General features: G+C 38.4%; 1 protein-coding gene across 9 annotated transcripts in view; it reads left to right on the top strand.

Moving 5' to 3' along the window:
• Positions 1-24,160, top strand: part of TMEM260 (transmembrane protein 260) — a 61,266-nt gene extending 37,106 nt beyond the window's left edge. For 4 of the 9 annotated variants that reach the window (XM_067734698.1, XM_067734703.1, XM_067734685.1 and 1 more), the window contains 9 exons: positions 9-92; positions 1,296-1,410; positions 2,759-2,928; positions 5,271-5,442; positions 8,152-8,300; positions 13,919-14,095; positions 15,576-15,629; positions 17,373-17,463; positions 21,857-24,160. In XM_067734698.1, the coding sequence (XP_067590799.1) occupies positions 9-92; positions 1,296-1,410; positions 2,759-2,928; positions 5,271-5,442; positions 8,152-8,300; positions 13,919-14,095; positions 15,576-15,629; positions 17,373-17,463; positions 21,857-22,111 (1,267 nt within the window). In that variant the 3' untranslated portion in view covers positions 22,112-24,160. Of the gene's footprint in view, positions 1-8; positions 93-1,295; positions 1,411-2,758; positions 2,929-5,270; positions 5,443-8,151; positions 8,301-13,918; positions 14,096-15,575; positions 15,630-17,372; positions 17,464-21,856 lie in introns of those variants that run through there. The other 5 variants (XM_067734691.1, XM_067734695.1, XM_067734697.1 and 2 more) reach the window with 5 other exon arrangements.
• The last annotated feature ends 487 nt before the right edge of the window (positions 24,161-24,647 follow it).

Here is a 24,647-nt window from a genome sequence, read left to right as displayed (position 1 = left end):
TTTTACAGTTCTCAGGTGACAAATATGAGGACCCAACTCTCATTCAACATTCAAGCCCTTGCAGTTTGGGCAAATATATGTTTAGTAAGAAAGTGAGTAAAGTAATTCCTTTTTCCATTATTTTTCCCATGTTCATTAATTGAATTAATATATTCAATGTCATTATAGAACATTGCCAGTAGTATTTTATATTCCAAATAAATGACTCTAACCAGTTGTATTAAGGCAAATATGTATTGCTTTTTTGCTAGGTTTTTTTTCTAATTATAAATTAATGACTTTGGAACACTGAACAGTATATTATAATCTAACTAAGTGGGCCATCTGATATCTTAAACTTCTGGTTTGATCTCTTACTATCCCATAGCCAATTATTGTTGCTTTGCAAAAGAGGCAAACAATTATTTGAACTCCCCTGAAGAAAAAAGTAACCTCCAATGATAAAAGGAAACCTAAAAAAATATAGCACTATTTACCTCCATTATTTTCTTGTTCATTTACGTTCTAGCCTTTTGAGTGTATTTTATGTAAATATATATTTGTATATACATTTATAGTTTTATTTCCTTAACATTATATTTTGAGCTTTTTCCCATACCATAAGAGATACTTAGAATCATTTAAATTTCTGTATAATATTCCATACTATAACCTAGGACAATTAATTTAAATGTTCTCCTATTTGAGGGTCTTAGATTGCTTCCACTTTTTCCACTATTATAAGTAATACCAAAGCATTGTTATGGATTAATTCTTATCCACATTTCTGGTTCTTGCTTAAAAATTTATGCCCACATGTCAAATTACTGGGTCAATGAATGTGAATATTTTCTTTAAGGCTCTTGATATATATTATCAAATTAACTTTTCTTGAACATTGTACTAATATATATTCTCATACAACTGCATTCTCACCAGCACTGAGATTTGTCATTTTTAAATCTTTATTATTTTGATGCATGAAATTACTCTTTTGTTTTGCATGTTTAATTACATCTTAAATTTAACAAGATTAGTAATTTATATTTCTTCTGCAGATTTTAACTTCGTATCTTTTGCTGCATAGTTCCAAATTATGCTGTCGACAATATGTAGTGCAGCGTATGGTTTATTACTATGCTTTGGTTATCTATTCCAACTCATATTTTTAAACCTAAGATCTTTCTTTTTTCCTACTTAAAAATGGAAAGTTTTTTAGTTCCAAATTTTTTTTTAATAGTTTAAAACTGTGTAATATTATTATTGATATTCATGTCACATAAATAATTTTGGACATATTTTAATTTTTTTTATAGGGACAGACAGAACTCATCATTAGTATGGCTTTTTACTGGAATGTTTTGCATTTATTCATTGTTCTTTGCTTGGAGGGCAAATTTAGATATTTCAAAACCACTTTTCATGGGTGTGGTAAGTTTTACTTAGATATATCCTTTGACCAGAAAGTTAGTGACGAATGTACAAATTTGTCTTTCGTGAATCTTGTAGAAGAGCAAGTTATCTCAGAAATAGTTAAAATTGTATATACATTATTATAAATCAAAATTTAAATGATTGAACCAGTAAGGCTAAGCCTTCTTTTTTGGGGGGGTGGGGGGAGGGGGGCGGGAAGCATTGTTTAGTTAACACAATAGTTAAATAGAAAAATAAAAATGTAAGGTAGATTTCAGTGAGTCATTTTATATGTGTGCTTGCAGATATAGGTACTACTGTATTTCTCCTGGGATTTTCTTTTAAAAATAGCAAAGAAATATGGGTTGTAATTAGGGGCTCTAGCAACACATTCCCTTATTTCTTACCTCACCAGTCCAAGCCTGTGCAAAAGAGCAAGTATATTTCTGTTTTTCCCTGACTACCATATCTGAGATTAGAGTATTTCTTCTCCTTACAGAAGAAACTATATAAATGTAGATAGCTCTTTTTTGAACAGCTGAAACAGTGTGTGTGTGGGTGTGGGTGTGGGTGTGTGTGTGTGTGTGTGTGTGTGTGTGTGTGTGTTCAAGAGGCCTGATGATAATACCTTACTTGAGAACCTGAGTTCTGAATCAGTTGAGAACACGATAAACCAGTACATTGGGTGGGAGAATCACCTTTGTTACCCATAATGCTGAGATTGGAGAATGTGGTTAATATCAGTGGGGAAGGGAGTCTCCTCATCCTGCATCCCTGAATGGACTAGTCACAGGCAGTGCTGCACAGGGCAGGCCTCTCCCCTCCCCAGCTCACCTCACCCCAGAGTCTTCCCCTGGACAAGTACTTCCTGTGGGCGGCTCACTTCCAAGAGGAAAAGAGAGGAAAGTGGAGAGCTATGCAGGCCCAGTCCCAGCTCCCAAACTCCCCAGTCAGCTCAGTCCCTACAATCCTTCAGGAAGAAATAAGTGAGGGTAGAGAGAGGCCAGGAGTGTTATACGAGTGGAGCTTCCCTGCATGGAAGGAAACATCAGGAGTTCAGCAAAAGCACTTCTCCACCTCTTCTGCTTTGAATGTTAGAATAAAGAGTTCAAGATGAAGTTTGTAGTATAGAAAAGAATGTGTGGATCCAAAAAGGGAGATCCACACGTCAAACAGGGAAGGAGGAATGCTTGAAAATTGAAAAATAAAGTGACATGGAGTTAGGTTGGAGAAGTCAGTTAAGAATACCTAAATGACACAGGCATAAGCAGCTAGATACATGCAATATATTTTAAAAATATATAAATACCTGATTGATTGCATGAACCAATCAACTGGACGCACTGTTTGCATGCCTCTTTCACAGGTGGAACGGTTCTGGATGCAGAGCAATGCAGTGGTGGCTGTCCTCGCTGGCATCGGTTTGGCTGCACTTGTTTCTGAGAGTAACCGAGTATTGAACACCAATGGGCTTCAGTGTCTGGAATGGCTTTCAGCAACTCTTTTTGTAATTTACCAAATATATTCTAACTATAGGTAACACCTGGTTATTTTTATGAAAAGTAGCATTCAAGCCAGAGGCGTTTGGATATTTAGATTCTAGGGGTTTGTCTTATTTTTACCTTCCACTAGTTTTCAAAGTGAGACAGCTTGGTCTGAATGCAGTGGTTCTTAAACTTTTGAACAAGACTCTCAGCATGAGTAATGTGTAGTTTCAGGCCATTGCAAACAAGGTTTTGGCTGGTGCATGTAAACACTCTGTATATTTTCCACTAAGGAATCCTAGAGATACTTTGTAGAATCTGGAGTGTACCTAAAATTCCATGATCTGAAATACCACTTAGATGGAGACTAAAGACATTTGGGGTTTTTTTGTGTGCCCTAAAATAATTCACTTTTTGCTTCAAAGATTTCATCTTTTGAGTAATCCTTGGCCCTTATCTCGTATTCTCTGTAGTAGTGTATATTAAGTATTTTAAATAATCAAAGTTCTAGAAGTTTCTTAGCCCTGATGCATTATTAGTATTATATGTGTTTTTCAAAATCTGCTTAATAACCATTATAATGAAAACTTCAGTCTAACATAAAAGATGTAAAAGTTTAGATGATAGTTCATTTATTTGCGGCAGTATTGAGTAAACATTACAGAAGTGGAAGAGTCCACTGGAGTTTTGTTACACTGAGATTTGATTGGTACTTTAAAAGGTTACACTCCCCCTTTCAACTTAACTTGAAAAACTGATGTTCTTTATAATACTGAGGAAGAGCCGGTGTTAGGAAGGCTGTGTCACCAGGAGGCCTTGTGGGAAGGGGATGCAGGTCCCAGATACAACTCCAAGTTCAAGAAGGGTTTGCCGAGCCCATAGTGTGTTTCCCACCCTTTTTTTAAAAAAAAACCTTAACTATTTATTTGTTTTTTCGGCTGCACTGGGTCTTCATTGCTGTGCACGGGCTTTCTCTAGTTATGGCGAGCGGGGACTCCTCTTCACTGCGGTGCGAGGGCTTCTCATTGCGGTGCCTTCTCTTGTGGAGCACCGGCTCTAGGCGCACAGGGTCAGTAGCTGTGGCGCACGGGCTCTAGAGCGCAGGGTCAGTAGCTGTGGCTCGCGGGCTCTAGGCGCGCGGGCTTCAGTAGTTGTGGCACATGGGCTTAGTTGCTCCGCGGCATGTGGGATCTTCCTGGAGCAGGGCTCGAACCCGTGTCCCCTGCATTAGCAGGCGGATTCTTAACCACTGTGCCACCAGGGAAGTTCCACTCACCCTTTTTTATCCCAGTCTTCTCGTGGCTCAGGTCTTTAGGGCAATTCCAGTTCCACACCAGGGATGCCTGCACAGACTGGGTGGTTTGGTTTGGTTTTGATTCTTTTTTTACCCCAGGTGAATGGAATAGACAGCAACTTTCCTGGGTGGCAAAATGTGAGGCATCACCCTGCAATGTAGGGAATCACAGTAGAAAATGGTTGCATCAGTTACAAAGGCAAGGATAATATTTTGTTTCCGGAAGTATTCATTTGCTTTGTGATGCTAACCCAGTGATTCAACTTTAGGCTGTGTTTTTCAGTACCATTACATGTAATGGACCTGATAATAACAGGAAGGACATTGCTTCTTCTGTTTTTCGATGCGTTTCCTTTCTTGTATTCTTTTTCTTTTTTCACGGAAAGCTCTCAGAATTCATGCCAGTTTTTTCTTTGAAGTTAGAAAGTCCACTTCATCCCTGAAAAGAGTTGTACTGCTGTTGTTGGCAATGGCAGATTATGCCTGGAGAGAAGTAAATATCTCAACAAATTATTCCTTCCCTTCTTTCTCATTGGTCTCATTCTCTAGTGATTTCTCAGTCTAGAAGGGAGAGAGGAACACAGGGAGTCTTTGGTCCAGGGAAGTGGTGGAAAGGATCAACCTCTATGTGCAAGAGAGTCAGACAAACGTGCAAATTTATGCCAGAAACTGGCAGATTTCCTTTTGCATTTCTGAAAATTCCTTTGAGCTAAATGGAATTAACATGAAATTACCTTAAACTCCAAGTGGAATCAGAAACCTTACTTCTTTTTAGTGAAATTGGATATGCTTTTAGGAAAAAAAGTACTTATTATTGACCACTAACTGATTGCCTTTTTTATGGAAATGATAATGAATTCCAGAATTAAAGCAGTATGCTGATTTTTCTCAATTGCACAATTAGTTCCTTCTTTTTTTTCCCCAGTTAATAGTGTTCCCTTTTCAAATATATGCATCCTCTTAGAAGATATGTTAGAATATTTTAAAGCACTAAATGTAGATTGTGTGATGGGAAAGGAATGGAGCAGGAAATAAGCCCAGTCTTATTAAAACTAAAACAATGTGTTGCTATTTTAATATTTTGTAATCCTTTTATTTAGCATTTGTGACCAAAGGACCAACTATGTGATCGATAAGTTTGCAAAGAATCTTCTAGCCTCTATGCCTCATGATGCAATTATCTTACTCAGAGGAGATCTGCCAGGGAATTCTCTCCGTTACATGCATTATTGTGAGGGACTGAGGCCAGATATTTCATTAGTGGATCAGGAAGTAAGTATATGAAAGATACACTTAGAATATAGTAGTAGCCATCATTTTAAAACATGCTTTTTAAAGAACTATTTTTTTTTAAACATTGAGTGGGTACAGTTTCTATGATCACTCTTAGGTAAAATATATATCACATTCTTTTATTTATTTTAACTAATAGGAAAAGTCATGAGTTGCTTCTTTCCTTTTTAAACTGAATGTTCTAAGAATTAATGTGTTTCATATTAGATTCAAACAGCATCCTAGGTCTGTAGTTCACGTGACAGACCATGACAATGTTGTGTTGTAAATTTATTTCTAAATTGTTCTTTTACATCCAGCTAACTCAGCCATTCAAATGAACACTTCCTAGTGATCCAGGGATTAAATTAAATTAGGCTGACTATAAAATAAGTCATACTGCAGGTTGGTATACATTTCATGCAAAATAGAAATTATTAACCACAATTCTGCTATAGAATTTATTTGTAAATTTTGTTGATCTTAAGACAAAAGTATTTTTGGAGAAGACTTGTGAAAATTTCAAGGTCTATTAAAACAATCTTCTTGAACTGAAAAAAATATATGTAAACTATAGGGTTTATTGTTTAAGCCATAAATAGTTAAAGGGAACAAATCTTTCTCTGGTGTTTTTAGAACGGTTGTCAGGAAAAGAGAAATTCTTAACCTTGAAAAAATACATTTAGTTTGAGCAAACTATTAGGCACAATACTTACTTAATAAATTTCATTCAATTAATGAATAATTAAAATTTTTTGAGAACACTATAAACAGATTTGAAAATATAGGGAAATTTGAAAATTACACATATTTTTAGAAGGAGTTTGCATTTATATCATGTACACAAATGATTAATTTGATCTTCAGTCTAGCGTCTGACCAAAGCTAGATCATTTGTTGAAAATATGGTATCATAATATGATTTTAAATACTATTTGGGATGACAGCTACTATGATTGAGAAGCTTGGATTTCAAAGTTAATTAGACCCAAATTCAAGTCCTCATCCTCTCACTTCCTTGGATGTGTGACTTGGGTCTATTGATTTTTCCTCTCAGAGCTTCTGTTTCCTTATCTATAAAATGGAAATGATCATTAGATAAGTAAGTTAGGATGCTTCTGAATGTAAGGAACAAAATCCCTGACTAAAGAGTAGCTTAAACTATGGAGTTTTTAATCTCATAAGACAAGTAGTCTGGAGAGAGGAGGTTTTAGGATTGATAATACAAACAGTTCCATGATGACAGTGTTCTGGGGCAGCTTTTCTGCAGGTCTCTTGAACTGATGGATGCCTGGTTCCAAACATCACGTGCAAAGTGCTTCTCCTGGGGTCTCTTTCTCTCTCTCTCTCTGTATTGGGAGTAACATGTACCCCAGATGCCCCCAGCAGACCTCTACTTGGGCCCCACTAACCAGTATTGGGTCACTTGACCACTCCTAAACTACTCACTAGCAAAGGAGAATGACTAGAACTACCTGATTAAAACCAGGATTGTGTTAGTTGGAAAGGATTGGCTGTTGAGTGGGCAATCAACAGTGTCTGATATAACTTAATTATTCTCACATAATAAGGTTATTATGAGAATTAAATTAGAAAGAGTAAGGCCATAGCACACAGTGCGTAGTTAATGTTTCTATAGCCAAGAACTGAAACTATTGGGTAATAAACTAATTCAATAAGTATTTTTTGAGTATTTACAATGTACACTTAGATTAAAATTAATTTGTCACTTCTAGTTAAATGATTTGTATAGACAAGTAAAACATAAGCATAATTGCTCAAACGATGATATCCAAACTTAATGAAGCTTTGAAGGTGTAAATAGGAGTCTTTTCTTTAAAAAAAAAAAAAGAAATCTGTACATATAAAAGTATAGAATGAAGTATAAAGTATAGAATGAAGAAAAAAATTTTGATACTAATGATTTATTTTAATCAAAAGACTATGTAATTAATTTGGAGCTACTAATAAATTCAGATAATTTAGCCAAAGGGTTTTTAATTTTGAGGCCTAGGTTATCATATAATTGAGCTTCTCAAGGGCAGGGATTGATATCTTCTTCATTATAGGTGAGCAATACTTGTTTTTTGAATGAATGAATGAATGAATGAAAGAACAGAGTAATGACACGTCTCTGTATTTTGCCTAGGTTGTCTAGTCTGGCCATCAGAAAGACTTTTCAGGTCCAGCAAACATAGTTTGGGAAGTATTCTGTGCCAGGCAATGTGATAGGCGCAGAGGCAGTGAGATGAAAACAGCCCTTTTCATGTAGGAGCTTGCAGTCTAGTGAGGAATAGGCTAAGAGCTATAACTGAGGTAGGTATAAAGTGCTATAAGAGCATGGGACCTGGGGAGGGCATCTGAGAGGCAGTGGTGTTTAAGCTGGTTCCGAAAGCTCAGTACACTCTCTAGGCATGAGAGCGGGAGGTCATTCTGGGTAGTCTGGCAAATGCATGGAGGTAAGTGAAACTAGGTGCTGCTTTTATTGATGGCTGATAGTTATAATTGAAGGCATGAAACCTAAGGTCTAAGGCATTAGAAGAAGAGTCAGTGCCACATACCTCAGTTGCATTTGTATGTACTTTTCAATTATGTTTATATTTAATGAGTACCTCCACATTTTAGAACCTTTTCATTGTCCTTGATAAACTTGATTCTTTTTAAAGAAACATATTAAAAGCATGATACCATATTTTATCTTTCTGGCAGATGATGACTTATGAGTGGTATTTACCCAAGATGGCAAAGCATTTACCAGGCGTCAAATTTCCTGGGAACCGGTGGAATCCTGTGGAAGGAATATTACCTAGTGGAATGGTCACATTTAATCTTTATCATTTTCTTGAAGTAAATAAACTGTAAGCACTCTTTTCATATAATAGCTTTTCTAAAATCTTAAGCTTTTCTAAAATTGTTTATGTAGCAGCTGTGCTTCATCCAAAAGACCAATTTTCTACACCTATTTCCCTGTCACCGGTGAGATTATCTCTGTAATTAAATTGAATATCTGTGCATAAATGAGGCCAGGCAGAAATAAATGTTATTGTTCTGGGTAAAAGAAAAATAAAGACAGATTAGCAAGAATAGCAAATAAGATCTTAGTACAATTCAGAGAAATTGGAGATGTGCCTGCCTACTTGAAATCATTGCAGGTAGATCGCAAGCAATTATAGTTTCCCCCTGATCAACACCATGGCCCCCTTTTAAGTTTAATGCAAACGTTTTCCAGGAATAATCACTATATAAAAATAGCTTAAGGATTTTTTTCTAAAGGATAAGCCATTTTTATAAATAAGAAAAACACCTACAGTTATGTTGGCTGAGATAACATATGAGAATTGTGAATTCTATACTTGAGAACATAAAATTATTCATAGTTAAGGTCAAGAATAAATAACTCCTTCAGTGGTAGAGTGTTACATTTTTCCTGTCCGTGAAATGCTTGGGATTGTCCAGAGCGTGAAGAAGAAAACTTATTTCATAATTTCTATTCTCTTATAAAGGGGACTTCAGAAATTCTTTGTAAAAGTTGAACTATTCCTTACCAAGAACCTAATGATGTGGTACTTCTGGTGTTCAGAGCCTGGAGTTTACTCTGGCTCATGAAGTAATATGAAGGTGATAGGTATAAATGTGCTATGAGAGTAATATTTAATTGTTCTATTGTGGAATAAAATGTTAACAATTAACATCTCCAAATCAGCATTTTTTGGTGAATTTTATTTAATCCAACCTTATAAACATTAATTGAACCTACTATGTACCAGTTTGTATTAGGCAATAAAGTGAGACAGTTCCAGATTTAAGTAAGACTACAATCTAGTTGTATCTACACACAGATATGAATACAATTGGCCATAATATGATGGCATAAGCTCTATACTAACAAAGCCTTGTAAAGTGTGAGAGACAGTAAATGTTCAATGTGTGTTTACTAAATAGATGATTTAATTGACAGTATAAGCCAAGTGTTCTGGGAGCATGGATGGGGAAGCAATTAATTCTTCCCAGGGGCATTCATGCAGTATTTATTTAATAAATATTGGGTATTCAAAATGTCCCAAGACCTATACTAGCTGCAGATGCATGGGTGTGAATCCCTGCTGTCGCAGTCTTTCAGAGAGGTGTCAAGTGGTACCTTAAACGTGAAACTGATAAGTTATAGTATCAGCTGGCAAGCATGATAATAGTGGTATGGATAAAATGTTGGAGACTTAAAGGCTAAGTAAGAATTTGCCAAGTGGATAGGAACAATTAGGATACAGAACACATCCATGACCCCAGAAACTCCCTTTCGCTGTCCTGTGTCGTCTTACTGTCCCCGAAGCCCTAACCCTCACAACCACTGATCTATTCTCTGTTCCTATAGTTTTAACTTTTCCAGAATGTCATATGAATAGACTCATAAAGTATGTGACTTTTTGACATCAGCATATTTCACTAGCATAATGCCTTGGAGATCCATACAAGTTATTGTTGTATATCAATAGTTTATTCCTTTTCGTTACTGAGTAGTATTCCATTGTATGGATGTACTACAGTTTATCCATCCACCTGTTGAAGGACATTTGGGTTGTTTCCAGTTTGGGGCATTTGTGAATAGAGCTGCTATGAACATTCATGTACACGTTTGTGTGTAAATATGTTTTCATACCTAGGAGTGGGATTACTGGATTATTTGTTTTTTTACTATTGAGTTGTGAGAGTTCTGTGTATATTCTAGATTCAAATCCTTTGTCAAATACGTGATTCATAAATATTTTCTCCCAGTCTTTTTGTTCTCTTCAAAGTGTCTTTTGCAGATAAAAGTTGCTTTATTTTGATGAAATCCAACTATCATTTTTTATTTTATAGATCATACTTTTTGATCTCATATCTAAGAACTCTTTGCCTAATACCAGGTCACAAAGATTCTCTCATGTTTTCTTCTAAGCGTTTTATAGTTTTATGTTTTACATTTCAGATCAATGGCCCCTTTTGAGTTAACTTTGCAAGGGTATTGCTTAGAACAAAGGTCTTTTTTTGCATATGAATATCATTTGTTGAAAACATTATTCTTTCTTCGTTGAATTGCATTTGCACCTTTTTCTATATTTAGAAAAAAATCCTTCTGGGTTTTTGGTTGGTTTTAATTTGATTAGTGTTTTCATGGTATTTCTCTTTTTATCCTTTTGCTTTTAACCACCTATGTCACGTTTAAAGTGGGTTTCTTGTAGACAGTACATATTTGGCTCTTGTTTTATTATCCATTCTGACAGTGTCTATGTTTTCATTGTGTATTCAGATCATTTGCATTTAATGTAAATATTGATATGTTTTAGATGTACATCTATCATTTTACTATTTGTTTTCTGTTTGTTTCTCTGTTTTTCATTCCACTGTTTCCCTTCCTGCTTTCTTGGGATACTTTGATTTTTTCTAGTATTCCATGTTAAATTATTTTTACTATGTCTCTTGGTAAATTTTTTCAGTGGTTGCTCTTGGAATTACAGTATACAGACATACTTAACTTTTTACAATCTACTTACTACTTCAAGTGAACTGTAGAAACCTTAGTGGCATATAAGTTCCTTTAACCTCCCCACTTTTGATTGAGTTGTCAAATATATTAGACGTGTGATAATTTTTGTTTTCAACCCTCATACATATATTTTAAAATCTAAGAGAAAAGATAATCTAAAATATTTGTCCACATATTTACCAGATCTGTTGCTCTTCCTGCAATCCTCATATTCCAAGCTGCCCTCTTGTATCATTTCTCTTCATCTGAAATTAGTCCTTTAGCATTTCTTTTAGAGCAAGACTGTTAGCAGTGAATTCTCTTAGTTTTCCTGTATCTGAAAATGTCTTTATTTCACCTTCATTTTTGAAGGATATTTCTGGATATGGAATTCTGGCTTGATAGTTCTTTTCTTTCCCCCCCACTTTAACAATGTTATTTTATATCCTTTTGACATGCATGGTTTCTGATGAGAAATCTGCAGTTATTCAAATCATTGTTTCCCTTGTGTGAAATGTGTTGTTTTTCTCTGGCTGCTTTCAAGATTTTTTATTGGGCTTCCCTGGTGGCGCAGTGGTTGAGAGTCCACCTGCCGATGCAGGGGACACGGGTTCGTTCCCCGGTCCGGGAGGGTCCCACATGCCGCGGAGCAGCTGGGCCCGTGAGCCATGGCCGCTGAGCCTGCGCGTCCGGAGCCTGTGCTCTGCAATGGGAGAGGCCACGACAGTGAGAGGCCCGCATACCACAAAAAAAAAAAAAAAAAAAGATTTTTTATTTGTCTTTAGTTTTCAGCAGTTTGATTATGATGTATCTGGGCATGACTTTGTTTGAGTTTAACCTCCTTGGGATTTACTGAGTATCTCGAATCTGAAAGATTATGTCTTTCACAAAATTTGGAAGCTTCCTGACATTATTTCTTTAAGTAGTTTTTCTGCCCCACCTTCTTTCTCTTCTCCTTCTGGGATTCTGATGACACCAATGTTAGACCTTTTGATATTGTCCCACAGGTGCCTAAACTCTGTACATTTTTCTCAATATTTTTTCTCTTTGTTTAAATTGTATAATTTCTCTTGATCTGTCTTCAAGTTCACCCAGTCGAGGAGTAATAGGAATTTGCTCCCAACCTTTGGAACCACAGCTCCTCTGATTAGTAAGAAGTGTTCCCCTTCCTCAGAGCTATAGGGACCTGCCCAGCTGCCACTGCTGTAACTGTGCTGCTGCTGGCACAGTATTGCCCGGTGCCCAGGGAAGGAAAGAAGGGAAAACATCCTGGGGATTTCCTCTGCTCTCCTCAGTCCGTACAAGTTCCTTTTCCTGCCCTTTGGACTAGGAAAAAGGGAGGGGGCCGGGCTTTTCTTGGAGTTCTTTCTGTCCTTACTTGGTATGTACTTTTGGGTTTCAGGCTTCCTTTGAGTCCAGGCCAGGTAATCCTGGAAGGGGAAAAGGGATAAACTCACTGCGGATTTGGTGGAACTTAGAACTCTGCTTTCTTCCTTCAGTCTTCTTTCTACCATTTACTTTTCAGAGTCTTCAGATAGTTGTTCCAGGTCTTTTGTTCAGAAATTACAGTTGTGTGCAGTGAGAGAGACAGAATAGAATATGATGACTCCATCTTCCCTAGAACCAGAACTCTATTATGTTTTACTTTATGTCAGATATCTCATTTAATCTTAAACAGCTGTGAAAGATAGTTCATACCAATTTCACTGATGAGGAGACCAGACACAGGCAATTAAGTGATTTCCCCAAAATCATAGAGGTAATACATGGTGGAACAAATCCAAAATTTAAGCCAGAAGTGTCTTGTTTCAAAGTTCATGAAGTTTTTACTTTCAAGGAATTGCTCATAATAATGCTCCTTTATTTTTCTGCTTGGTAATAGCTGTTAAGGTATACACCCAAAATTGGAACAGAACCAGTCAATTATAATGTTTTTGAGCCAAGCTTATTTAAACCATTTCTATTATGAATTTTTGCAGGATTTGAAGATGCTAATAGTTAGTCAAATCTAATTAATTTTATTCAGCAAATATTCTGTATTAGCTATGCATCGTGCTATGTGGAATTTCGAATTAATTCAGAGATAGAGAGCCTATCCTCAGGATGCTTCTGGGCTTCCCAGAAAGATTTATAAATGAAGATAACAAGTTCAATAAAATAATGTTAAAAGAGATTAAAAATAAAATGCCATGGAAATTTGAGGAAGGAGAGATTAGTAGTAGTAGTAGTACTACTACTACTATGAAGACATATTTCCACCTATAAAATTTTAAAGGTATCAAATAATATGTATATTTACACATGAGACAGAACTACAGAAGCGTTCCTTGTAACAGTGCTTATCCCCAAGTGATTTCTTACAATGTCACAAACAGGTAGTTTTATCATTTATGTCTGTGTGCTTCGCCTCAACCTCCCAAATAGTATTTTTTACACTAATATCAATGTAAATTTATTTACTTTTAAAATTTATTTATTTATTTTTGGCTGCATTGGGTCTTTGTTGCTGTGCACGGGCTTTCTCTAGCTGCAGCGAGCGGGGGCTACTCTTCGTTGCGGTGCACGGGCTTCTCATTGCGGTGGCTTCTCTTGTTGCAGAGCACATGCTCTAGGTGCGTGGGCTTCAGTAGTTGTGGCATGCGAGCTCAGTAGTTATGGCTCACGGGCTCTAGAGCGCAGGCTCAGTAGTGGTGGTGCACGGGCTTAGTTGCTCTGCGGCATGTGGGATCTTCCCGGACTAGGGATCGAACCTGTGTTCCCTACATTAGCAGGTGGATTCCCAACCACTGCACCACCAGGGAAGTCCCTCAATGTAAATTTAAAACAATCTATTTGGGAGAGATTTAAATAAACCAAAGTGTTCACAAATGGTTTATTGGTAACCAAGGTTTAAAGAGTCAGAAATGACCCTTCATGAGTTATACTTCAACATTTAGAACTTTAAGTTAAAAATGCATATTTTTCTGTTTTCAATAGAAAAGAAACATTTGTTTGCATAGGAATTCATGAAGGCGACCCAACGTGGAAAAAGAACTATTCACTTTGGCCATGGGGTTCTTGTGACAAATTAGTTTCTTCGGAGATTGTATTCGACCCTGAGGAGTGGATTAAACTTACGAGAAACATCTATAACTGGACTGAAGACTATGGAAGGTATGGAGAGCAGTTATGTTTTTCATCAGTGTGTAGCCATTTTGTGTGCCTAAGAAACTTAGAGATGCCTTTTAATTATTTGATGTATTTTGTGTTTTTTTATTACTAGTTAATATGGTTATTTGCTGCCCACAGAGTATTGTAATAGAGAAAGAGAACATATATTTCTTGTCCTCAGGCTTGGAGATGGAGGAAGGGCGGTGGTGGTTGATTGGGCACCACAGTAGTTAAACATGTGCCACCGTCCACCTCCAGCTGTTGTAATGCTACACGGTCCACCATCCTGTAGCTTAGACCCTAACAGTGGAAGAGATTTATTAACTGCAACAGAGCTTTAAAAGGCACTCACCCTGTTGCCCATGATGGTTTCCACCTGCATAAACTCATATTTTTTTCCTTCAAGAATGGCAGATCACTCCTCTGTAGGGAAGCCTAGGATTTGAGTAACTTTTTCTTCAGTTGTTTGTCATCAGCCTTGGTCTGTCGTTTTGGGCATGATTAGTCTTCCTGGAAGCATTTCTTCCTAGACTTGACTCTCTCCCATATGGAAGATGAGTCACCATCTGAAGACAGGTGTCTCCATTGCCTATTTTTTAAATTATGAATTATTCAAAGATTAGATAATTATTGCTTATAATTTAAGAACAACAGTCAAGATCATATGAACAAATGGTACCAAAGTTTTTTGAGTCAATATGAGTAAACAGACCACATTGCTGTGCACCAGCGAGAGCTGGATAAGTAGTTCTACCTCAGAGTACTCTGTGACAGGAATTCCCTGGCAGTCAAGTGGTTAGGACTCAGCGCTTTCACTGCCGTGGCCCAGGTTCAATCCCTGGTCAGAGAACTAAGATCCTACAAGCTGCACGGTGCGGCCAAAAAAAAAGTACTCTGTGACCATTGTGAGGAAAAGTTAGAAAATCACCTGTTCTCCAAACAGCTAACAACAGTACAGGTACATGGCATCACTCATTATCTCCATTCTGTCAAAATAGATACATAATAAAAGAAATTTTAATTAAGTGAAAAAAAATCAGCAAATGGTTCAGCCAGTGTTTTTGGAGCAGCATCCTAGCTCCAGCAATGATTTATGCAAGCCGGGAGTCCCCTCTCTTTACAGCTCAGTGGCTCTTAGCTGTGTCCATAGAGTGACCCAGGCCTCAGCCCTGCCCCATCGCCCACCTGACAGTTCTTAGGAACAGATGGCTCCCCAAATGCCTCCAGCCTCTTGCCACTAATCTTTAGTTTGCCCCCATGAGGCACTGGGGCTCATTATGCAGATTAAGAATACATTTACCCAAACCTCAAATTCCTAATGATCAAATTTTTCTAGGAGAATAAGTTTGTTATTTTGGTCTCCATCAGTACTTCAGGATGCAGCCTATTTTATTTGCCTTGTAAGATTATAAAACAAGAATTACGTGTCCACAGCAATAAAGGTAGCTAGCAGAAACATGTTACCGTTTTCTTGTAACTGCAGGTTTGCTCCATCTTCCTGGGAATCTGTGGCCAATGAAGAGATGTGGCAAGCCAGGTGAATAATGTACACGTGTGTGTTTGCAGTCTGTTTGTAATGCAGCAGAAGAGCCTCTGGTGCTTTTCACCTGGGGAGTAGTGGTGCGTGGGGATCATAAAAATAATACTTATGAGTAATTATTTTGTTTGAGGGATTGTACTAATCATTACCCATGCATAATCTCATTTCATCCTCACGATAACCTGTGAAGAAGTTATTATTATCCCCGTTTTACAAAAGAACAAACCGGAGGTAGAGAGGTTACTTGTCCAAGGCCACATAGTTCTACCAATAGAGTCCAAAACTCACACCTGTCTGACTCTGGAACATTCCTAATTCCTATGCTCTCCTATCTCAACTAAACCAAAGTGAGTGTAATTGATTGAGGAGAAGTTGATAATTACAACCCTGTCTCCATGTGTAATGTGCTAGTTAATTATTTAAGCACTTATTGAAAACTTCGTAGAGACCAGGCACTGTGCTAGGCATGCGAGCTACACATATGAATATGACACAGTTCCTACTCTCACGGAGCTCAGTCTAATGGAACAGACAGACATGTTCAAAGAGATCTGACTATTCATATGCTAGATACTGTACTTTCCTGTTGTTCCTGTGTGGAACAAACACTTCGTGGTGACGCTCTTGACTCTCTGGGTTCCTGTCATTCTTTTAAAATATTCAAAACATATAACACTAACAGACTTTGGCCTAAATATTAATGTAAAAGTCTTAAGTGATGCAGACAGAGGTACCAAGTATGAAGTGCTTCCTCCAGTAAAAATGCATTGATGCCCACTCTGGGCCAGGGACTGTGCTTTGCACCAAGAATTGAGTTAGGGTGTAAAGGGCTTACATACATTTAAAGAGGTTTTTTTAAAAAATTGTCAAGAGGGACTTCCCTGGCGGTCCAGTGGCTGGGGCTTTGCCTCCTGGTGCGGGGGGTGCGGGTTCGATCCCTGGTTGGGGAGCTGGGATCCCGCATGCCTCGCGGCCAAAGGGCCAAAGCATAAAGCAGGGGCAACGTTGTGACAGATGCAATAAAGACTTTGAAAGTGGTCCACATCAAAAAAATCTTTAAAAAAAAAAATTGCTAAGAAATGGTTCTTGACAAAACAGCAATTACAAAAAAGGTACAGTTTTTGCAGTAGTGTTTTTGAAAAAGTCAGCAAATTGCATATTGCAAGTTATCAGCCCAGTTATAGGAACAAATGGTTGCTTTGAAGAACTAATCAAAGATACACCGAATGTCTCCACAATTCCTCACTGTGACTGAATGCGGGAAAGCTGGGGGAGAAATCACATAAAAGAAGAAAGCAGGTCATTATTCAGGCAGGTATTGATTTAATTGGTGTGCTGACTACAATTTGGATGAGTTCATGTGGTCAAAGAGTCCAGCCATCTTTGAAGAAGTGGTCACACGTGGCATGAACTATCGCGATGGGTACCTTCAGGGATATGCTGACAAACTCAGCAAGTCTCCGCCTCCTAGCTGCTCTTGCATAATGAAATGTACATCTGGAGGGAAGATGATGTACAGTAGGGATGATGAACATAAGCTTTTTTCTAAGATTTGGCACTAGATGTGAATGCAGTGTCTTGGGATGGCGGGGGAGGATTACCGTTGGTTCAGAGTAAACTATTAATACGAGAGAAGTGAAAAGAATACAATAAATGGTTTTGTATGTTCCTTATCAATGGAAAAGTCTGGCAGATTTAGCTTTGAATGTAAAATTGACATGAACACCCTCCCACTCCCAGGATGAAAACACCGTTCTTCATCTTTAACCTGGCAGAAACTGCAAGTTTGCCTTCAAATGTGAAAGCTCAGCTCTACACTCACGCGTATGACGTATGTTGTACTTTTACATATATAAATTTATTTGGTGGGAGGGTGGTGGCTGTTTGGGATGGAGAAAGGCTATATCACAGTAGAGTTTTTACTTTTTTGTTTCCAGCTTTATTTGGCATTATAAAGCAGTATAAATGGAAAAATAGTCATGTGTATCACAAATAATATCTAAAGTAAATGGCTGTGGTCTGCAGATTAATGAAAGAAGTTCATGTCCTAATCTCCAGAACCTATGAATATATGGCCTTACATGGCAAAGGGCACTTTGCAGATGTGATTAAGGATCTTGGGTGGGGAGATTATCCTGGATTATCCGGGTGGGCCCAACGTAATCACAAGGGTCCTTAGAAGAAGGAGGCAGGAAGGTCAGAGTCAGAGAAGGAGATGTGGCATTGCAAGCAGAGGTCAGAGAGAAAGACTTAAAAGATTGCCACACGTACGGCCTGGAAGATGGAGGAAGGGGCCACAAGTTTGGGAGTGCAGGCAGTCTCTGGAAGCTGGAAAGGGCAAAGAAATAGATTCCAGAGCCTCCAGAAGGAACACAGCCCTGCTGATTTTACAAAAACCTTCATTTTTATGACTTTTGACCCCTAGAAGTATTCGATAATACATTTATATTGTTTTAAGCCACTACATTTGTGGTGATTAGTTACAACAGCAATAGGAAACTAATATGATGGCTTTATTTAAAAAAAGAAACAAGTTCTGATGGGTTGCCCTCTACGCAAAATCATGACCCTGGCTGCACTTGAAATGATCGGGCCGTGGCTGATTGGGATTTCTTTTTTTTTAATTAATTAATTAATTTTTATTATTTTTTTTATTTATTTATTTTTGGCTGCGTTGGGTCTTCGTTGCTGTGCACAGGCTTTCTCTAGTTGCGGCGAGCAGGGGCTACTCTTCGTTGCAGTGCACAGGCTTCTCATTGTGGTGGCTTCTCTTGTTGTGGAGCACGGGCTCTAAGGCGCACGGGCTTCAGTAGCTGTGGCACTCGGGCTCAGTGGTCGTGGCTCGCGGGCTCTAGAGCGCAGGCTTAGTAGTTGTGATACACGGGCTTAGTTGCTCCGGGGCATGTGGGATCTTCCTGAACCAGGGCTTGAACCCGTGTCCCCTGCATTGGCAGGCGGATTCTTAACCACTGTGCCACCAGGGAAGCCCTGGTTGGGATTTTATGAGCGAGATAAAGGGTCATGGAGAGTGGCTCTGTCTTCTGATGTGGCCCCAGGAAACCAAACAGCCTTCACATCCAGCCACACTGAGGCTCTTGCTTAGCTGGTCCTCTGTGATGGCAAGGGGAGTCCAGAGCAGAGGCTTGCTTTGCTGTAGCACTGTGTTAACAAGTCCCTGCTTTTCTGAGATTTATAGCACTGGGCTGTTCATCACCTTCAGAGATAGTCTTGGAGCCTGCTGTGTAGGAAATAGACATCCTGGCGAAGGCCAATAAGAACAGAGCCCAGGAGCTGTATGTCTAAGCAAGTGAGGAGGTATTTCTGCTGTCTCTGGGCTGCTGTAGATCTACTCAGCCAGGGCATTTGTTTGATGCTGAGTCAAAATTGCATGATGTCCAATTAGTATGTTGGACATACTAATTGGATTTTACTCCTCAATTTTGTGCTCATTGGTCCATTGTTTATTCATTTATTCATTCACTCATGGAGCATTTATGGAGCACCCAGTCTGTACCAAATACTGTGATGGAGACAATCAGGAATATTCCCTGCTGTCAAAGAGGCACAAGCTAGAGAGAGAGGTGGAAGATAAGGTCCTCAGTTAATTCAGTCGTGAGAGTTACGAGAGGTTTGCAGAGGTGCAGTGGGAGCAGAGAGCAGCACATGAGTACAGCCTTCTGGGGAGGGGCTGGTGAGGAAGGGAGGGAAGGCTTCTAGAGGAGATGTCACCGCAGTGTCATCCTGAAAGATCAGAAGGAACTGGCCAGGCAGATGTGGGGCAGGGTAGTGAGAAAGTGGGGGAGGGCTGACAGTCCGTAACGACGGAACCACAGGGACAAAGGTGGAAACCTCCTAGGTGCCCACTCAAGGACAGCCAGGGACTAGTTATAGGAAGCGGCATGCTGGAGTGCTATCTGGCAGTCAGGAGGTCCAGGTTCAAGGCCTGCTCCACCATTCACTGTCAACTGTGAGCCAGTTAACCTTTTCAGACCTCTATTTTTTCTTTAAAAAAAAAGTGGACTGTAAACTTTATAGATTATCTCTCATATCCTGGTCATATCCAGTTCATCTCTAATACCCTGTATAATTCTGTGAAAAACAAGTAGTATTTAGTTGGGAGAAATCTGAGACTTAACTAATATTTTATATTCTCATCAGTGATCTGTTCCATGGTCAGTTGTTAGGCCACCACTGAAGCTAATTCATGGATTTATTGTCCCTTTGGGCCTGTAAGCTTTACTCTGTTCAGTGAACACAAGTCTGTAGCAGTCTATAGGTATCTTCTTCACATATGTCTCCAGATGTGTGACACCATTTGCAAGACAAATGAGGCCAAGTACTCCATGGGTCAACACAAATCAGCCCCTAGTACAGGTTTTTCAAGAACAGTCTTGTTAGCTATAAAAGATATTTTTGTTATTATTAAATTATCCTGCTCAATAGCTTATACAGGACATTAAGTTCAGGTATAGTGAGAGAGCAAGAATGATCTTTGTTATCTTTAGGAATACATCCGATACATTGAAGATTTCCCCCCAAGACAGAATACGTTCCACTAACACTAATGTCACAGTGATACACGCCTAGAAGGGGAAATGTAATTCCACATGATGAGAAATGACTCTTAGCTTCTTAAGATACAGCACATGTGGCCTAATGGGCCATCCAGAATGAGTCGATGTTCTAGAAAAGGGTAGCGTAGTTGTTCTGATGTCTGCAGACTGAAGCAGGGAGGTCATGAGCTGCCTCTTATTCTCTTGAGCCATTGGGAAATGAAGTGCTAGCGTCTGTCTTGCACTCCAGAACCTTATCAGGATTTTGAAAACTTGGGGAAGAAAAGAACCTGAGCAGTTCCTGAGCACCTGCTTTGTTCCGGGCAGCCTGCCATGCAGTTTACAGATGTCCCTCATCAGAGGGAGGCTTGGGAAGAGGAGCAACGGATAGGGAAAAAAAAAAGCCAAAAACTATGAGGAAAGGTAGAGAAGCTTTGAATATTTTACCAAGAAAATAAACGGGTAGGAGGCTGACTTAATAGCTTTGATGTCTATGAAAGTGCGAGGTGACTCTCCTATTTTATGGAGTGAAGAGAACTAAGGGGAAAATAGCTTTAAAAGGCAGCTTGAGGCCTGAGGGTTATTAAATATCAAAATGACATATCACATACGGATTGGGGACTTTTTCATGGGGATGTTGTTTTGAAACAGATTAGGTAAGCATTTGTCTGCTCTGGAGTAGGGGTTGGGGAAATAGATAATACAATTGGGTCCCTTTCAACTGGATGATGTAATGAGTATAGTTCTAATTCAGAAAGCCCTTGTCCCTGGAGAAAGCATCATTGCTTGTCCTGTGCTCTCACGGAGGCTACTGGTTAACTCAAGTGCCTGTGGATCTGACTCCAATTTGATAATCCCCAAGAAGGCTGTGAAATGCCCAAATATGCAAGGATAATATTCTGTTTTGTAGATTTGCGTCTACTTTTTGGTTTATTTGTTAAATTTTGATGTTTTTCCTCTGGAAAAATCAATATTAAAGATTCTAACTATCCAATTAATACTATCTCTGATATTGAAAAACAAAACTCTGAATTCCTGTGGGCAAAGTTTTAACTATGAAAATTGTAATTTTAGGACACTCTGAAGATTTTCAATATCTCACTTTAAGGATGTCTCTTAAATTCTATTATGCCCAGTCTGTTTGATGCTGGATTTGTTTGATGTGTTTTATTGTCACTATTGTTATTACTGTTGTTTATAATATAGAGAGAAATTTATGTAAAAATGAGGGACAAAATTTAAATTTCTTCAAGTTCTTTTTCCGTGCAGTTTTCTAAAGAAAGCTATCTTTTTCTCCTATAGCTAAATTTAGAGTTTCATCCTTTCTGCCTGTTGAGTAAATAGCTTTCCATGAATTAGAACTAAATCCCTTTCTCAGAACATCTTTCTGGAGGAACAGCATTTTGTCCTGACACAGTGTGTCTTAGGTTCCCTCTGCAACATCCAAAAAACCCCAGAAGCAGTTTTAGATGAAGCACATGTGCCTCCTGCTACTGTAATAATTATAGTAACATCCTTGCATTTTCTGCATGGCCTAGCAACAATTAGATTTTTACTGCAGGCTGGTTGGATTTTTTTTTTCTTGTGCTAATTTCTCTGTGTTTTCTGTGTTTTTTTTTGAAAAAAGTCAAGGGATAACAATGGAATACCAACATTTTTGCTGTCTTCCAGCTTTATAAGGAGATTGTCTATTTACGAAAGGAACATCCAGTGAACTGGCATAAGAACTATGCCATCGCCTGTGAACGGATGCTGCGCCTTCGGGAAAGAGGTGCAGACCCTGAAGTCTTGTTATCTGAAACCATCAGACACTTCCATCTCTACACTCAGAAGGCCCAGAATGATCCACAGCTGGCCGATATTTCAGTTGCTCTAAAACACCTAAGAAAAGAACTGCAAAGTCTGAGAAATATGAAAAATGGCTGAGACAGCACACTGTGAAAAACCTGCTTGGCGTTTGGCTTCCAAAATCTAGAAGTTTTTCATCCAAGAAAAGAAACAGCATAAAAAAATGGGGGCCTAAGTCATCTCCCAGATATAAGTACATGGTGCAGCCGTACTGTTTCGGAGGTGGGGGGGGGGCGGTTAGAGACCGAGATGTGCTATTTATGCAAATTCTATTTAGCCCATGTTACTGAATTAGCATTTCAGCGAGAATATTTTGAAAAATCTTCCTACTTCCACAGTCTTTCACCAAATGAGTTGCTCGATTAGATTCTAGAAGAGAATGAACTGTTTTCATATACTTAAAATATTGACCATGAATCTTAAGGGCCCTGCTTATTGGGATTGGGATTGAAATTAAATTCTTCAAACATTAATACCATACCAAAAACATTCTTTGTTTTCAAGAAGTGAAATCATTTTTTTTAAGAATGACTCTTGTTATGCTTCAAGTTAGAATACTGTTGTGTATTTTTGTTTTTTTTTTTGAGTAGCTGTGGTTGTTACATAATCTCACACTTCAAACTAAATACCAACCAAATGGTATTTTGAAAAGGTTGGGGTTTTATTGTCTTAGATCATTCTCTGAAATCACTAAAAAATTAAGCTAATTGTTGTTTGCTTTTTTTTCAGTTGCTTAAACTGATTGGCAAGTAAAAAGGATTTTGTCTTTCCTTAATTAATTTTATATTCATGTTTTACTTCCATTTGGGCTCATAAATCTGGGCCCAATAATTAGTCCTGCTGCCAAAATGCCAAAAAAAAAAAAAAAAGGGCAGGGGCTCGGGGGGTGTGGGGAAGTGGTTCAATAAATTCATTTCTGTTACAAGCATCTTTTATACATATTACTAAAGAGAACATAGTAAGAAATGCAAATAATAGTTCTTTATTTTATTATGACAGTTAATTAATAGCAACCTGTTTTAATGAATAAAGTCACTCAGAGTCCTTCAGCACTTCCTAAGTAGAGGCCTGAATCTGTAGGGATTCTTTTCCCCCCAATTGTATAGCTCCTAGACTCCAAGAACTATATAGGCCCCTGTATAGAAATGCTCACTAATGAAGAGGGAGGGCTAGAAGCTTGTCTGCATTCAAAGATCACTGGTGAGTCATTCAGCAAGAAAAGGCCCCTTACCAGGAATAGTCACAGTTCCGTGGCATTGTACTAGCAAAAGGGTCTGATCAAAGGTCTCCTGTGGAGCTTGCATGGTTCCCTTTCATACTACGACCATAATTAAAACCACTAATTCTCTTTTAAAATGCTGCAGGATGCCATGTAGGCATCTGTCTGGAGTGTCCTTTGTGATGTCATAAGCTGTTAAGGACCAGTGCCGAGGGCTTTTGAGTGAAATGCCAGTCATGAAGGTGCTTCAAGACAAGGGTGCCTCTAAAAGCTTGACAGGGCCTTGACTGCACAATTCGAGCTGAATTTGCCCCTTGTCAGCTGCCAGTAAATAAATCTCAAAGGGGGAAAAGCTGAAGTTTCATTACCTGATCCATGGGGCTTTGTTGGTTTTGGCATCACACAGGGGAAGCTCTTGCCCCTCCATTCTCTGGATTTGAAGATGTCCATTGGAGCCTGCAGTGCCTGGACGGGGTTCAGAGCGGAACCTTTTGAAGAGTGTCAATAGTTGTAACAGTTCAGCTGTTAGGAAGACAAATAAATGGAGGAGCTCATTAATCCGCTTTTGGCTCTCGGTGCCTTTTGCCCTTTTATCACAGCCTTATTAGGCTCCTACTCATCTTGAACCAGAAAAAAATGAATTGAAGTTGTTGAGTACTAATTGGCAAAGACTTTTAATCATGGGCCAAGAACTTTCACTGACTTGAAAGTAACTTCTCCACAGGGAAGAACCAAAAACCTGGTTTACCTTAAAACAAAAACCTGTTGGAGTGCAGTGTGGTGTAAAAATTTAAGGAAGCATTGATAAATTGTCTAAGTTGATCCATTTGAAAGAATTATATAAGATGATGATTTCCACTTTTCTTTTAAAAGAGTACAATAAAATTCATATATGCGTTCCCTGAAAATGCACTGTCTTTATTATTTCAGAAAAGAGATTGCATGCGTATGTGAGATGATCATATTGGTTTTGAACACCTACATATTGTATATGGAATAATATGTAAATATTATTACAGCATCTACATACACATCTGGTGTTGGAGTAATATTTCCTATTTATGGCCTTAAGAATGGAAAATGAGGGCCTCTTTTTGAAAATATCTGCATTTTAAATGTGTCTATAATGTGGTACTACATATATGCCTGAATATGCTTTGCGTATTGACTGTTGTCTGATGGTACATAGATTATTCTGTATTTGTGCATCAGTGGCTTTGGACCACTCTCTGTTTGAGGAAGCAATGATATGATGGCCCACAGTAGACAGGATCATAATCATTTAAATTTCCAAAAACCAGCAGTGAATGAAAAAAGAGCAGACTGAGCTGAGATTTTTGGGATGTTGGGCTTCATTCCCAGACCAACTACTTTTTGAAGAATTCTTTCCTTTCT

The sequence above is a fragment of the Pseudorca crassidens genome, chromosome 1, assembly GCF_039906515.1.
Source record: "Pseudorca crassidens isolate mPseCra1 chromosome 1, mPseCra1.hap1, whole genome shotgun sequence".
NCBI lineage: Eukaryota > Metazoa > Chordata > Mammalia > Artiodactyla > Delphinidae > Pseudorca > Pseudorca crassidens.
This window is presented reverse-complemented; position numbering and strand designations above follow the sequence as displayed.